The 16,542-nt window shown below is 44.6% G+C and overlaps 1 protein-coding gene across 1 annotated transcript in view; it reads right to left on the bottom strand.

Annotated features, from left to right (window-relative positions):
• Positions 1–9,266: 9,266 nt before the first annotated feature.
• arhgap20 (Rho GTPase activating protein 20) overlaps positions 9,267–16,542 on the bottom strand; it is a 33,664-nt gene continuing 26,388 nt past the window's right edge. Inside the window, exons 14-15 of the mRNA XM_084544614.1 lie at positions 13,658–13,769; positions 9,267–12,863 (exon numbers count right to left, since the gene is read on the bottom strand). Coding sequence (XP_084400740.1) covers positions 11,188–12,863; positions 13,658–13,769 — 1,788 coding nt within the window. The 3' untranslated portion in view covers positions 9,267–11,187. The remainder of the gene's footprint in view (positions 12,864–13,657; positions 13,770–16,542) is intronic.

Below are 16,542 nucleotides of genomic sequence, written 5' to 3'. Positions count from 1 at the left end.
CAGTGGCACCTCAAGAGGTCTTGTTGGTAATTCGGGGTAATAAGGGGTAATAAGGGAAGCGGATGGTTTCTGTGGTGTAAATTACACACTGAGTGAACAGGGCAATGGCCAAGTGAATCTGTCGGTGTCAACTATCTCTGGTCTGAAGAAGAAAGCAGCCGTTGTCATGAAGTCTCAAACAAGCTGGCAAAGACATGCATCAGAGCTTATATACACAGTGCCATTAAGTTATGTCATTGTTTTTCTTCTTTTTAACTCCAGTCGTCATGGCACGTTTTTGATATTGAACTCGATTTAATAAGTTTTCTAAACTTAAACTTAAAGTAAATCCATTGTCTTGACTTCTTGTAAGTTTTGTCCATGTGGTTAACGTTCATCTAACTCATGTCTTTAAAGGGGAACTACCGTTTTTTACAACCTGGACCTTATTTCTGGCATAAAAAACGATCGTTTATTCACCCATATAACTTTGGTGTCATTTTTTGTCGTTCGGACGATATTTAGATTTGCGCCTCTAAATAACGCATTATCTGCCGTGAAACTCGTTCATTTCACTAATATTGTGTTATGATACACTAGTGCGATTCCCTGTTGAGTCCAGAGTTACCTGTTATCATCATCCGGGGTCTGTAGATTGACCTACTAACGTCTGACCTGGATGATGTCATGGCTTGTTTACCTGTAATTTGCTACTGCTAGTTTTTTGCAACATGGCTGAATATTTTTCCGATTCTGAGGTTGTGGACGACGACTTTGTTTATGATGGACGTCCTTACTGTTTTGAGCCAGAGTATACTGATGAGGAGCTCATTGAAAGGATGATGCAGAGGCAGAGAGAGGAACAGCTGGCCAAAGAACAACAAACCGCTGCACGTCCGCGAATAGATAACAGGTAACTCTGGACTCAACGGGGAATAGCAATAATGTATCATAACAAAATATTGGTGAAAGAAACAAGTTTCACAGCAGATAATGCGTTATTTAGAGGCTGCGTGTCGGTGCCCCACTCACTCCCACTATATAGATATATGCGGAGCTCCACTGGAGCTAAATATCTTCCAAAGGACTAAAAATGACACCAAAGTTATATGGGTGAGTAAACGATCATATTTTATGCCAGAAATAAGGTCCAGGTTGTAAAAGACAGTAGTTCCCCTTTAAGGGGAGGGAAAGGTAGGAGATGGGATGAAGGGGTCGAGGGGATGGGATGAAGGAAGATGTAGAGTCTGATGGTGGTCCTCTGGCTCCATGTCCCCCACCGGTTCCTGCTATGAGATTGTAAAGGAGAAGAAAGAACGGAGACGGTTGGGGTGGAGGGGTTTTGAGTTGAGACAGAGGTCTTCTTCAGGTTGAGTTTACTCACATTCGTTTCTAAGTTTTACTGACTTGAAATGTTTTACAGTGTAGAATCAGGAAATATTTCTCAAAATCCACCTCCATTGTATTTACTCATAAATTAGTTTAAAAGCCATTTGTGGATGTGATAAATTCTGACAAAGGATCCAGTCTTTTATGTAATTACCAAAAATGGCCAAGGGATCAATAAAGCAAGGTCAACCCATGCAGCGATCTATAAATAGGAACAAAACAGGACATGAAAAAGAATAATAATAATAAAAAAAAGAGAACACTTTATTCCTTCAACATGAATAGGTCTGGCCTACCACCAAACATGACTCACATGAGTGTCGGTCATCAGAGAGGGACATGGGGCGTATGTGCTTTTGAAGCCTTGATGTTGGTTGTGGGGGAGGGGAATCAGCGCTTCTTGATGTGTTCAGTTTTTGCTCATAGGTCACGGGACCACCCCCGCCTCACCTGCCGTTTCCTCACCCTCTCATGTTACCTCCCGTGTCTCACCCTGTCCGGTGAAAAAAACGCATCATTTAAAAGTTTTAAAAAAAAAGACAAGATGAGCAAGAGTGAATTAAAAGAGATGTCACATGCGCTTTACAAATGCAAAACTGTCTTGGTGAGTTTATATTGAGTTAAATTAAACAGCGGAAGATGCATTGTTGACAACATAGTTGACACAGCCTTACTATGTGCAAAACTATTCTGCATGAATCTAAATTTACTAATGTAAATTATCACTCCACTGACATTTCTATTTTCCTTTTTATTCCTTCCACTGGTGGCATACTTATACATCTGTGCAAACAACCCCATGCCCCTATGTTGCTTCGACCACCTTCGAGGAAAAGGTTCCTATTGGGATATTTGCACATATCCAAACACCTGTTGATATCCAAGTCTTTCTTAATATTTAAACATAGGCATGTCTGGCCTTTTGACCTGAACTGTCGGTTTGCATGAATCTTTACCCCAGCCTGGCAAACTGGGGGTTAGTTGGTTTGCATATAATGTTCAAAGGTGATGGTACAGTGGTAAAAACTGTGATGCATAGTCCAAATGTGCTGTATATGGTATATGCTGTATAATAGTGGAATATTGGTATGCATATAAATGTACTGGATGTTACAGTCATAGCTCTGCATTGCATCTTTAGTATCAAGTTAAAATATCCTGAATATTAATTTGTGTTCACATGCAACAAGCAAATATTTTTAATTTCAAAAGTCTCTTTTGCACCACCGAAATACCATTCTCACAGTTTCAGGTTTCCACATCACACAGGTGTAACGTTCTCAAATGGACCAGGACTGTCTTCTAAACTAGTTTTGGAATCTCGTTTGCATATACGCAACTGAAACTGCAATGAGCTCAGAGAAACTCTTGTCTTTCAGCATGCAAATCTGAGCAGAACAACCTGCCGTCCTGTTCCTGAAGTGATTTACGAGGCTGACGCACTTGTCTGTAAACGCACAGTGCCGCATTCGCACTGCTTCTGTTTGCAACCACAGAAATACAGATAAATCTCACCACATCTAAGTCTGCAAAAGACAACGTGAACACTTGTACGCTACTCTTTAGATTTCAGATCACCTTATGGAGGGATTTTAAGGGAACAGTCTGGGATTCCCCCTTCAGCAGATGGGATCTTCAAAGCCTTTTTCCATTGATTTCACGGGGGGGACGTGGATGGGAGCGTTGGTGGTAATAACAAAGCGGCAGATGAAAGTCGGGCCTAATCCGTTTCTTTTAATGCCAGCAAAGGTCAGAGTCATGTGCCCTCCTGCCCACCTTCACTGGCACACACATGAAGGTGACACAAACACACATGTGCATAAATCCGTCCATGTGGTCCCCACAGGATGCAAACTGATAAGAGATCTGCTAAATATGCACGTTTAAATGTCCGCGTTGGAGAGCGCTGTTGTTTGTGCGGTTGAGAAAATGTCAGTTTATCAGTGGATGCATTATCGGCGTGTGTTTTGGGTGTGCAGGCTGAGTGCGGAGAGACGTAGAGGGTGGGGAGCAGTTCTTTAGAAGGAAGCCTGTAGGCAGGAGTCCAATACGGGCTCCAGCCTTTGTAGATGAGAGGGGGAAAGTCTGCAGGGTCATTTTTAGTCATTTTACTGATTGCAGCTTTCATCCGAGGTGCCTCACAGAAGTGTGGGCGTTTACAGTTTTAAACACAGGGAAGCTTTTATGGGAATAAACCGTGGAGACGTTTTATTTCATTCTTCAGCCAAATTAGAGCCAACGTCCTGCTGGCAGACTGCAGCAGAGCAACACGAGAAGGGAGAAGACAGATGGCAGGAAACACATCAGGACGGTGATGTTGCTGTTATGAGCTTGGCTACATACGGTGCATTTTATGGCTTAGGCTTAGACCGATCAGGCAAAACATTATGACCACCTTCCTAATATTGTGTAGGTCTCCCTTGTGTCTCCAAAACAGTTGTGACTCATCAGAGAATGGACATGGGCCTTCTGAGGGTGTCCTGTGGTGTCTGGAAACATAAGTGAGGGGGACTTGGGTCCTATGGTTTGAGGGGAGGGGCCTCTGTGGATCATCCAACAGATCAGTTTGGGATCTAGTGAATTTGGAGGCCATTTCAACACCTTGTGCTGTTCTTCATGTTTTTTTTAGTTGTTCCTAAAGCGTTTTTGTGGCTGCATCCTGCTAGGGATGGCTGCTGCCATCAAGGAGTGTCATTGCTATGGGGTGGGGGTACCTGGTCTGGTCTAGGTGGGTGCTACATGTCTAAGTAACATCGGTCCAGAAGTTTCCCAGCAGAACACTGAATTGTCACAAGATGGTCAATGTTATTCACTTCTCCTGTCAGTGGTCATAATGTTGTGGCTGATCGGTGTATGTACATGTGTCCAAGATGTGTGTTGCAACATCTAAGCTTCACAAAATGACAGTAACTGGCATTAAACTGGCTGTGAATGTGAATACAATGTACAAGTTTATCTGAGGTACGGTCTCCAACAGGTGTCTTCGTCTCCTCAGCGTCCTCCCGACACGTAAACTCTCTCTCCCGTTTACGCAACCGAACTTTGTTGGAGGTCTTAAATTCTCCCGAGCTGCGCCTACAATTTGTGGCGCTCAGATGTAAAAACGTCAAACAAAACACCCCGAGATGTTTTTCGTGCGGTTGCGTACCTCTACAGAGTCCCGTAAACCTTCACACCATCAGAATTTGCGGGTTTCAGCTTGAAAGAAACAACCGGTCATTTTACAGCAGCTACTTGCCTCACATGGGAGAGGGTTGTAAAATAAAATGGAAACTGGCACAGGTATATTTCCCCGCTAACCACCGTTGTTTTACTGATACAGTATTTTGCATGTAAAAAAAACTTAATCGACATCAGATGCAGGGTCCCGTGAAGCTTAACGGGGGAATTTACACGTTCCTGCGTTTCATTGCAACATTACTGTTTCACCAGAGGTGCAGAAATTGTGTCAGAGAAACAATGTGTGTGATTATCAACAGGGTTCCTGTCCGGGGAGTTACATGTTTTTCAGAGTGGGTCAACAGTGTAGTGCGAAGGGAGGAAAACACTACTAATTGCTGTTTTGACTGAAACACACGAGAGGGATAGATCGTATCAGGTGTGACCTCACTGCACAGCGAGCTACGCGCTGGCTGAGGAATCTCGTCGAGGAGCCAAGCGGCCATTAAACTCCCTTATCCTCCTTTAAGAAAATAAAAGCAAAAACCTTTTTGTTGCCAAGAGGGGCAGCTGAAGGGTCTGAGAGCGGGAACTGCACCTGCAAAACCAGCAACAAGCCTTGAGTGGCCAAAGAAAAAAAGCAAACTTAAGGAAAATATGGAAAAAAAATATGCGCAGTGCCCCTGCAGACCTGTGGTCAACTCACTCCAAACAGAAAGGTCCCAGTAAATCAAGTCCAGCTAACATAAACAGATGCTCACAGCAGCAACAGAGCAAAGACAGTTCAGCTGACATTTTTTCCTTTCTGTTGAGACTCAAGAAAACTGTGTCAGTCCTCTGCAAGCGATGAAGCAACAAACTTTTTAGAGACTTGTTTAAAGCGTACAGGAAGTGAAAGTTTGAAACTCAGCACGTAAAGTTATGGCCTAGAAGTAAAAAGAGCACAAAGTAAACTGCTCCAGATGCCACTGCAAGACATGATTTGTGTGGGATGCTGAGGTTGAAGGTTCAGCAGCTGACCTACTTCTCAAACTCAGCACATAATAAGAGACATGTCCGAGCTGTGGGGTTCATCAAAAGCATATGGTATTCATGTTCAGTGGCGCTGCCCTTGTCCCCGTCTTGAGCTGAACTCCTCCTGTCTTGTAAGACTTCCTGCGCTTTCAGTTAAACGACCACATAATGAGATGCAGCGTGAACATACTCATGTACATTTCACCTTTAGGGTGTGTGTTGGGCTACAAATAAAAGCAGCGGCCACAAAGAGAGATTCACCTCAAACATTACTGTCAGCGTAAAACATTTCAGAAGCTGTCCTGACAGTTCTTTTTTGTCGTCTGATGGTTGTTACACGAGTCTTGTTTTACAAGTGGTTGTTACATGCCATGAACTCCAACACGTCTGCTTTGACTTTAGTCCATAGACTGTAAATAAAGATGGACGGCAAAACTGCTCCTCAAACGTGAAGCCAAAGCAAGTAGAGCTCCCCCTGGTGGCTGGCTCCAGTATAGGTCATAAGCTCCGCCTCCTCCCATGTTAGTGGATGGGACTTGGATCAAACTAAAATACTCAATTACACGTCAAATAAACAATTCTTTTTAAGGATGGTTTCTGTCATTTTAGGTAATTAAAAAAATACTGATGCGTTTTCTGATGTTTCATTTTAGTTAGTTATTGACGCTATAGAAACAGGATGTGAACTCATGATGACCACAAGTTGCCATGCCAACCCCTGCATGAGAATAGGAAAAAATTAATGGATTCAAACTTTCAAAATGGCACTGCCCGGAAACTAGCGTCAGTTCGGCCAATGCAAGGAAGTGGGAACGCATTGTCCATATTTATATACAGTCTATGCTTCAGTCACATGTAGATTGTAAGACAGATATTTAAGCATGTTGTCCTCCAAGCACATACAAAAAGAAGAAAGTTTTGTTTTGTGGTCCAAAACAAACCTTGGACAGAAACAGCCAGAATACATTTGGCCTTTAAACATGTGTGGACATGGTCTGTGTCAGGTCTGAGGCAGGAGCAAGCAATGAAATGACTTTAATAGAAACTCAAAAAACCAGAACTCAAGGCGCTGCAGGAATGACAGGGTAATCCAAACACGCAAATTCAAAATAAACTGGCGAACACCAAAAACCAACATCGCAGACGACTTGACAGAGAACAGAGGGGAAAGGCAGGGTTTTATATGTGCACTCACACACAAGGGCTGAGACGGAATAACGAGAGACAGGTGAGACCAATGAGGGGAGGAGACAAAAGGATAGACAAAAGACACAATGCGAGACAGGTGAATGGAATCACAGAGGACAGACAGAAAGTAAAACTTAAATCCAGCAAAAATAAAAAACCACAGGACACCCTCAGAAGGCCCATGTCCATTCTCTGATGAGTCACAACTGTTTTGGAGGCACAAGGGAGACCTACACAATATTAGGACATGCCCAAATAAATCTGACAGGGATGATCAGCACCACTGATTCAGCTGCAGCGGATGAAATTTCAAGAATCTGATGTTTCAGGAGTCTCTTTCTCTAAATCCTCCATCTGCATTCATTCCCTCTTTGCTGTGGTGAATGGCGAGGAGCAGGAAACCAAGATCCCCGAACACATTCAGCTGCAAAAGCTTCTCGACGGGAAACAGGAAATGACAGAGCAGATTTATTATTCTAATATGCAGCAAGGCGAACGAATTACGTCATGACACGATTTTCTGCTCCAGTTTGCTACCTCACTCTTCATCCTCCTGTTACGAAATATTCTTCGCATCATTCGCAGGTCTGCGTAACCCGAGGGGGGTCGGGATGGGGGGAGCGGAGGGGACAGTAGCTTGAGCCGACTGCTGAAAGAAACAGAAGTGAACTCACCGTGCCTCTAACTGCCCTTTTTATGAGGAAAGTGAAAGAAAACCGCTGCCTGCTGTTGCTCTAACACACTCCCTTCCTGCCATTCTTTATTGAATTCATCCAGCCTGAAACTGCAAAGCTCAAGTGTGTAAAGACACTTGGGAAAATGTGTTTTGGTTGCAGCACACCACCTAAAAACTGCTCCCTCCCTGACAAACATCACAGCAGTACATTAATGTGCACGGTAAATCGTTTTCTGGTGGTTTTGACATATCCATAAAAGATTTTTATTTTATAAATATCTGAGTCAACCCTGACTCCTGATGTTCTGTTTCTTGGTGAAATATGCGGTAATGGTTTTGACTAAAAAGCATAAATCATGGTCTGAGAAACACGTACAAAGCCACAGTCGGTTCCCGCTGTTGTGCAGTTGTGTTTGAATTTCACTTCAAGAATTCCTCCACAAATTACTTCATAAACCTTGATTCTGGTTATGCAACCGTGTCGCCGAGCATTGTGCATGAAAAAAAAAAAAAAGGTCCCAACGCAACAAATGAGTCAGACTGAGTTAGAATGAAACGTGTGCGCGAAAGAACGAAAAGAAAAAGAAAAAAAAAATCCCTGCGCAGCCTTTTGTAGTCGGAGCACGTAGGAATGCGCGTGTGTCATTAAAGACAGCTGTAACATGCAAATTATTAAGATGTTTTAGTGAGGCGTTTAGTTCTAAGAGTGAATGATGGGTTCCTTACGTTTCCAGCTTGCAGTATCCAGTTTCTTCTATGATTTGTGGCCTTAAAGAAAGCGTCAAGAAAGGGTGAGATTTTCCATCTTATAATACGATCTTAATTTTAATTTGCAGTTTTATTACTGAAATCGGAATGATTCTGCAAATGCAACCCCTGGAAGAAAATGTGTGAATGTAAAGTGACTAAGCAGTGGTTATGGTTCAAGCGCCCTTGCACAAGGCACCCAAAAGCCACAAACTGATCCCCAGGCATTGCACACAGCTGTCCACCGCTCTAAGCATGCTCACTCTTTGTGTATACTGATGCATGGGTTAAATTCAATATACACAACAATCATCCACAACATTGAATGTAAGAAAAAATGACATGTAGCACCAACCTAGACCAGACCAGGCACCCCCACCCCATAGCAATGACACTCCTTGATGGCAGCAGCCATCCCCAGCAGGATGCAGCCACAAAAAACTGTTTAGGAACAACTAAAAAAAAACATGAAGAACAGCACAAGGTGTTGACCTGGCCTCCAAATTCACTAGATCCCAAACTGATCAAGTATCTGTGGGATGATCCACAGAGGTCGACTGGGGCCTTTCTGTGTGGAGTATGCATGTTCTCCCTGTGTCTGCGTGGGTTCTCTGCAGGTTCTCCAGCTTCCTCCCAACGTCCAAGGTTCATCGGTGATTCTAAATTGGTCGTGAGTGTGAATGGTTGTCTGTCACTCTGTGTTGGCCCTGTGATAGACTGGAGACCTGTCCAGGGTGTACCCCGCCTCTCGCCCGATGACAGCTGGGATACGCTCCAGCACCCCTTGCGACCCTTCACAGGAACAAGCGGTTACAGAAGATGAATGAATGAATAAAATAAATGTTAATCAATTCATTATCTAGAACCTGCAGAGAGTCAGAAGGGGCTGGTGCCTATCGGAGCCTGCATTGGGCACGAGGCGAGGTACACCCAGTCCATCAGAGGGTTAATACACAGAGAAATAAACACCTAGGGCTCATTTAAATTAGCTAACATGCACAACTTTGCACATAGGCGGCCCTGGAGGATTAAGTTCACCATCTCTTCACCAACGTGCCGCCCCAACAAAAACAATCCAAGCTCTTTCCTCTTGCATCCCGCCGCGCAGACAAAAAATGCACGAGCGCAAACTCACGTCTTTAGTTTCACAAGAGCAACGTTTATTCAAATGAATGACACCTTGTCCTCGTGAGCATTGGACATCAAATGTACACAATATACAAATGGTGCGTTTTGTAGCAAATATACTTTCTATAGAGACAGCAGCAGCAGAATTGGCATGTACAAAAATACACATTTGATTTTGTCACACACGCACGCGCACACACACACAGAACATACCAAAGTAACAAGATATATATTTGTACATATATATTTTATATTTATATATATCTGTATCATAAATATGGAGAACTATACAGGTTGAACACAATTCACTGTAATGGAGATAACAATTATAATAATATTAATAATAATAATACAGGATAACATTTAAAACGGCAACACTTAACATGCAAATGACCTTAGTCCAGTGTGTTTGTGTGAAAATGCTGATATGGAAGCTGTTTAATATGAAAACTGTTGTTATGCTTTGCTAAAAAATACTTTTCATTGCATTAACACGCACTGAGATAAGGTCATTTATCGAAAGAGGGTCGCCGTAAGACATCAACACTGCAACATCAGCAGCACTGGAGCATCATATTATTATGGACAAAACATACAACAGATAGACTGGTTTCAAATGCTGCATTCAACTCGACACACGCACACAATAAGCTGCATCCTTGTGAGACTGAATAATGAAGTGCTATAAAAGCAAGAATAAAATAAATCTCTCCTTCCACAGGTTTATCTCACACGCTGGCTCAGGACACGCCGTCACGTTACCGCGCCACGTTCGACAACATTCAGATTTCCTTTCACGCAAACACAAAGGTTTTCTTCTCCAGCCGGCCCTGCCCTCCGTCCCAGGTCGCAGAGATACAAACCAGAGCTACCGAGGACGGGGGGGGGCAGTGTGCGCCGTGTGTCTGGAAACGATACGAATAAATACTGACCCCCCCACGGATTCAACGGATTCAGGCGGCACAAACGCTTCACTCTCTGGTTCGCTTAATGGAAGCAACTGGTCGTAAATGGTACAAATGCTGTGAGAGATGTTGGAATATGTACAGCGGGGGCATCTGTTCGAAAACTTTCCCGGTGGATAAATGTGTTTCGGTGTGCTGCTGGAGGAGAGCAACACTCGCGCTGCCTAAAATGTGACCTCGATGCTCAAGAAAACTTTGATGAGCCTGAATTTTCAATCTACTTTCCGTTTGTGCTGTTTAAAAGCCGACTACAAAAATGTGTCATGGCCGTGATTTCCCATCAGACTCCATGAATTTTCTACTGGCTTTGGGAATTGTAAAAATACTGCGGATTTTGGAAGATTTTACAAGCTTTCAGAAAAGCTTCTTAGTCTTTTTCATTCCTGACATCCAGTATTTCTTCATGAGCTGAAAAGGCAACCACGGGCCAGGGGAACAAACATTTTTGCGCCAGAGAAAACAGATTTTGGCACTGGAGTCGTAACACTGACCCGAATTTTGACAGAAGGTTTAATGATTGTTTATGGATCCAGATGTCCAGGTAAAAGGGTTCCTTAACATCTGCCCAGTGATGAAATCACAGAATCAGGCATCACTGCTCAATAAATAATTTGAGGACTACGAAGGAACGCCGCTGTCAAATGTGTGACAGCAAATAATTTCCGAAATATTGTGGATTATAACCAAATGAATCAGTTAACTGTTTCCTGATACCTAAATTATGAAGATAAAGAGTAAAACCACTGAAGAAGAAGGGCCATCTGTACCTTATACACCTTAAAAGTACCATTACAGTAATCTGCAACAGAGAAAAAATGTGTATATGGAGGATTATTACCAATAATATTAACAATTAACAATAATGAAGACAGTTATATACAAGTGGACATATCATACAAAAGCCAGTCTCCCATTTACAGTTCATCTACACGACGTCCTTATTTACACATATGACTCTTCTGCAAAAAAAAGCTGTTCAAAGTCCTCCAGTCGTGGGTCGCTGCACCGCCTGTTCCGCCACTCCTTCTTACCCTGCACGATAGCCAGCGCCACCTCCTGACTCCTGCGCAGGCACGCATCCGCGTCGTCCTGGCCTTGCGAGGAAAAGTAGTCCCTTACGGCTCGGGTGGAGGAGGGAGACAGGCAAAAGGTTGGCTTGGGCTCAACGTCCGACACTCTCAGGCCACCCTGAGCCTTAGAAGGTCTGTCCAAGGTAAGGCTGGCCGAGGGGTTCGAGTTCATAGTGACCTTGGCGGGTACGGACGCCCGGCGGGGAAGGGTTTTGGACTCTTTGTAGGCCTCCGTGACCGGAGTGATTGAGTGGGACTTTTGCCTCTTGAGGACCAGAGTGGTGCCAGTCTGTCCGTAAAAAACACTCTGCGGGGGCTGCACACATTCGCCTCCAGCCAGCCTCTGTGTGACCTCACTTCCTGTGTGTGGTGTGGGGTTGGTGGGGGAGGTTGGGGATTGGGGTTTGTAGGTGCAGGTCTGGTCATGGAGCTGTCTCAGCTCTCTGACTGTCAGAGGTTTCTCCGACCCCCTGTAGAAAGGAGAGCGACTGCGCTGCAGCTGCAGGATAGCCTGCTGGTAGGACGGAGGGCTGCTAGACCTCCGCAGGCAGTTTTTGTTTGTCACCGCGGCATCGTGGGCGCCGTCAGAGAAGCCGTTACTGCCTGGGTGGGATTTCCCGTTTACGACAGGTAAGTTCTCCTCTGTGTGTCCGATATCAGGCTGCCGCAGTGACAGACTCCGGTCCTTCTTGAGCCACGTGTTAGGGTGGAGGCCATGCGAGTGGGAGGGGGTTTGGCCAGTTCGAGCGTGCTGGTTTGGCTGCGGCCAATGATGCAGTGCTTCCCCGTGAGGGGGCGAGCCCCTGGGTGACTGCTGAGGACGTCCGGGGAAAAGAGGAGAGAGAGGCTCGCTCAGCGGAACCGAGCCGTTTGTGGCGTAGTCGGTGGAGTACTGTGAAAAGGCCGAGTCTAAAGAGCTGAGGGAGGAGCCTGTTGGTGAGGTTGCCGGTGACGACAGACTGGAACAGCTGGCGTCTAGGCGCAATGGAGGCGGAGGGGCGTGCTTCATCTTCCTCCGCCCGCCGTTCAGTATTTTGGCCCCTCTCTTCTCACACTCGTCCTTTTCCGCCTCTTTCAGCTGAAGCCCGTTCAGCCCCTGCTCCAGAAACACCTCGTCCTCCTCCTCCCCTCCCCCCTCCATGGCGGCGTCGTAGCTCGCCTTCCTCGCCGGTTTGTGGCCGTTATCGGCGTGAACCATCACCATACTCGACGGCTGGGTGCTCGCCAGCGCCAAGGCGGGCTCCGAGCTCCTCCTCAGCCTCCTGGGACCCTGCGACGAGCCGTTGACCTGGCGGGCGCGAGGCTGTCTCACCGCAGGGCTGAACCTCCTGGGTCTGGCCAGAGGGGGGAGCTGCAGCAGGAGGTCGGCCTCAGGGTCGGGATCGGGGTCGCCGTCGCTGAGGGTGATGACGGAGTCTCGGCTGCGGCTGTCCGGCTTGTCCTTGTCGCGGAGCGGCAGCTGCTCCTGGTAGGGAGACTCCGGGTCATCGTTGAGCTCGTTCTCCAGACTGTCGTAGGACGAGTCGTTCATCTGGAAGGACGACACATCTGGGAGGAGAGAGATGGAAAGGAACGTTAGAACTTCACCCAGACAACAGAGAGCAGTCTGAGAGGAACCAAGTAACTGAATGAATGAATTCAGAGTTCACTGCCGGGGGAGAACAGAGGACAAAGCTGCTGTGTGCCCTTTGACCTCTGGTGGTTATTTACAGCACGAGTGAGAAACTTAAGGATATATACATGTGAATGAGGAGATTCAGCGGCATCTTAATCAGCACCTGTGACCCTGGCAATCACTGCAATTGCCGCAGGTCAATCTTCCGACCCCAATCAACAGGGCCTGAATGAGCCTATGAGCAGTCGCACACATGCACACAGAGGGCTAGTCAAACCAGCTTGTTATGCAGGTTTTTTTTTTTTTTTGGTGCAACACTGTGAGGCTTTATTAGTTCACCTTCAGAAAACAAACTACATCAGCCAGACACACAAACACACGAATCAAGACTCTAACCTTGAATATGACCTTCATCACAAATATGAAGTCTGCAAGAAGATATTGTGTCGCAGACTGAGATGTGAACTTTATTTGCACATTTTCTCTACAGTTTCTCTTAGTGTAGTTGAAGTTTTATTATTTTTATGTGAAATTTATGAACTTTGAGGTTTTGGCCACAAAATATTCCAAATTTTCCTCACGTATTTACAAAATATGACATTTTCAATGAGTGAAAAAGAAGTCGGGATTCTGGGTAAGCATCCAGCCCACAGACACGGCCTCCATCTCTGATCATATTCCATAATTCATAACTTCTCCTCTCTTTATTCATCCGTGTTCTTCTTACCAGATCCGTGGTCGCTGCTGCTGCTCTTCTGGCTGAAGGCTCTGAACAGCGAGGTGATGTCTCCCAGGAGGCTGCTGCAGTTCTCTATGAGGAAGCGAACCAGCTCACACACCTGCAGGGAGAAAACGCCGCCTGGTTACAGCCTGCAGACGTTTCTGGCGTGACACGCATCGGCACTGATGACTTTCATATGCCGGTGCAGAAGTATTGAATGAAGTACATTTAACTTAGATTAGGGAGCTAATCAAGAGCTAGGGTTAGGGTTAGGGTTTCCACAAAGTACATCTCCTCTGTCAATCTGATTGTGAATTTCTTCTGATCAGGCCAGTCTGTTCTGATTGAACTCTATTTGGCCTATTATTCTGATTATTAGTGGACTCCATGTGAATGTAGAGACATAGTCCGACCCTTGGATCTCATCATAAGAGATTTGCACACACGTATAAACCAAAATTAAATCACTATATTCACACAGCCTATCCTGACATTGATTTGATGCAGCTACAATGCTGTGGAAGTGATTCCTAGTCGCTGCTGCTGCTGTAGCTACCATCTGCTTCATCTTGCAAAATCGTGACATCAGTTGTCAAGAGCTGCATTTTTTGGGTCCCATACAGTCATCCCGAGAGAGGTTTGTGTTCGTTTGTTTGGGCTGATGTCGACCTGCCAAGTTCTACAAAAGTATTAGCATTCCTCAAAGACCAAGGAAACAGTGAATCCCTCTTCTCAGTCAGCTCTTTCCTTCCCAGTCCTGGATAGCGTCCCGATAACGATAATATATGACATCATGTATTAGCTTTGAGGATCACTAATTCAAATGCCCGCTGGACATCGGACAAATCTAGCATAAGGAGTTTCTGACAGAGATAAAGTCTTCTAAGAAAATGCAAATGATGGATTTCATCATCTTATTAAAAAAAAAAAAAAAATGGCCTCAAGTCAAACCTATACATTGTGGACCATTTCCAAAAGGAGCTGTTTACTTAAATAGTCAGCAATGTAATCATTTGACGTTCTGTGTTTGCGCCCTCTGAGTATCATCAACCCAGTTGGAATCCGTCCTCAAACAAATCGCAGCATTTGGCCGAAACCACCGCCTCCTAAACTAAACACACAAAACACATATGACGTCCTACGACACAAATAGTCAGCAAACACCGGGGGCCACTCCAAAAAAAATAAATAAAAAAATGTTGGGAGACTCCCCAAACTGTGGAAAGTTACCACTGAAATCTGCCTGTTGTGTTTATAAATGAGTTGTTTGTTCCTGCCGTTGCGGTGCCCTTGTGACAGTATGGAAAGACGGCGGAGATAAACAGACTCCCTCTTTGTTTGTGGGCCAGATGTTGTCTTTACATATGACTTTATGCAATGACTCAGTGCTCAGAATATTCTAAACCAGACACGGTCAAGCTGGAAAGGTACATTCCTGCATTAGAGAAGAAATTAACTAACAGATCATTTTAATATATTTCAGTTAAAATCAAGCTAATTTATTATTTCATGAGAGTCATAACAGGCAAATCATTTTATAAGATGGAAAAAACGTTTTATACATAGACTGTAAATAAAGATGTACGACGGAACAGCTCCTCTAAGGTGAAGCCAAAGCAAGTAGAGCTCCCCCTGGTGGCTGGCCGCAGCATAGCTCATAAGATCCACCCCCTCCATGTTAGAGGATGGGACTTGGGTACAAACTAAAACATTAAAGTACACGTCAAATAATTTTTTTTCGAGTCACTTTAAGTAGTTAACATAATGCTGATGCATATTCAATCCATTTTTACCGATAAGTTTCGATCTGGTTAGTTATTTGATGCTATAGAAACAGGATGTGGCCTCACGATGACTATAAGTTGCTATGTCAACCGTTCCATTTAAAAACAAATAAGTACTGTGTATAATCCAACATTTCTTTGTAACTGGTGGAGGTAGAACAAAGCGCAATTTTAATTAAACAAAAACAAAAACAGAAGTGCGGGCGGGGCATCAATAACTCGGCTCCACTCTCGGGCCATACTGCACAGACTCTGGCTCCAAACTCACAAGATGGCGCCACCTATATCGCTGGGAAACTAGCGTCGGTTTGGCCAATGCAAGGAAGTGGCGACACATTGTCCATATTTATATACAGTCTATGGTTTTATCTGACAGGCGAAGTGAGATGAGCTGCATTTTCAGTTATATCTCATAATAACCTTCAGAGTAGTTTCCTCCTAGCAATCACAAACCAGTAACCTCTCACAGAGCATTTCTTCTTCACTCAAACACTACGTCTACACTACGATACCTCAATGCTAACGACTGATGCACAAAAGCCTACAGGCCACATTTAACTTGGATTACGACTAATTCTAAGCTCTGCTGTCCATAACCTGCAGGAATCTTTAACTTATACTTGCACAATTAGCAAGTGTCTGAACAGTCTGTGATCCTTCCTCATTACCTCCAACATGACAGACACCAATTAAGTCTGCAGATTGGTAGATTGTAGGTGTTCAATCGTGGTAAGTGCGCATACATCACTGTCTGCCTCAATACACTCTTAAAAAAAAAGACCACAGAGGAATGTCAGGTTCAAACTGCTCAATCATCTTCACAAGAATGAAGCTGTCTTTGATTACGGGGGGAGATAGCTTCAGCGACTGCGACACGCTATCGGCGCACATCGACATTCCACCGTCTCACTCCTGGACAACGGCGCGTTGTCTGCTTTGGCTGACATTTGTTTAGCATGTGTTTTATCAATAGAAAACAGAAGGAAATCAGTGGTGCAAGTAATCAAACTGTGAGTTGTGCACCAAGTCCAGGCTTCACAGATGTGGCGATTTAGAGATAAAATGCAGACTATGAAGGTCTAACCAACACTGTTGGCCACATGCTTA

The sequence above is a fragment of the Chelon labrosus genome (assembly GCF_963514085.1).
Source record: "Chelon labrosus genome assembly, chromosome: 5".
In the NCBI taxonomy this organism is placed as follows: Eukaryota; Metazoa; Chordata; class Actinopteri; order Mugiliformes; family Mugilidae; genus Chelon; species Chelon labrosus.
Note: the sequence above shows the minus strand (reverse complement) of the source record. Positions and strands in the feature narration are given on the sequence as shown.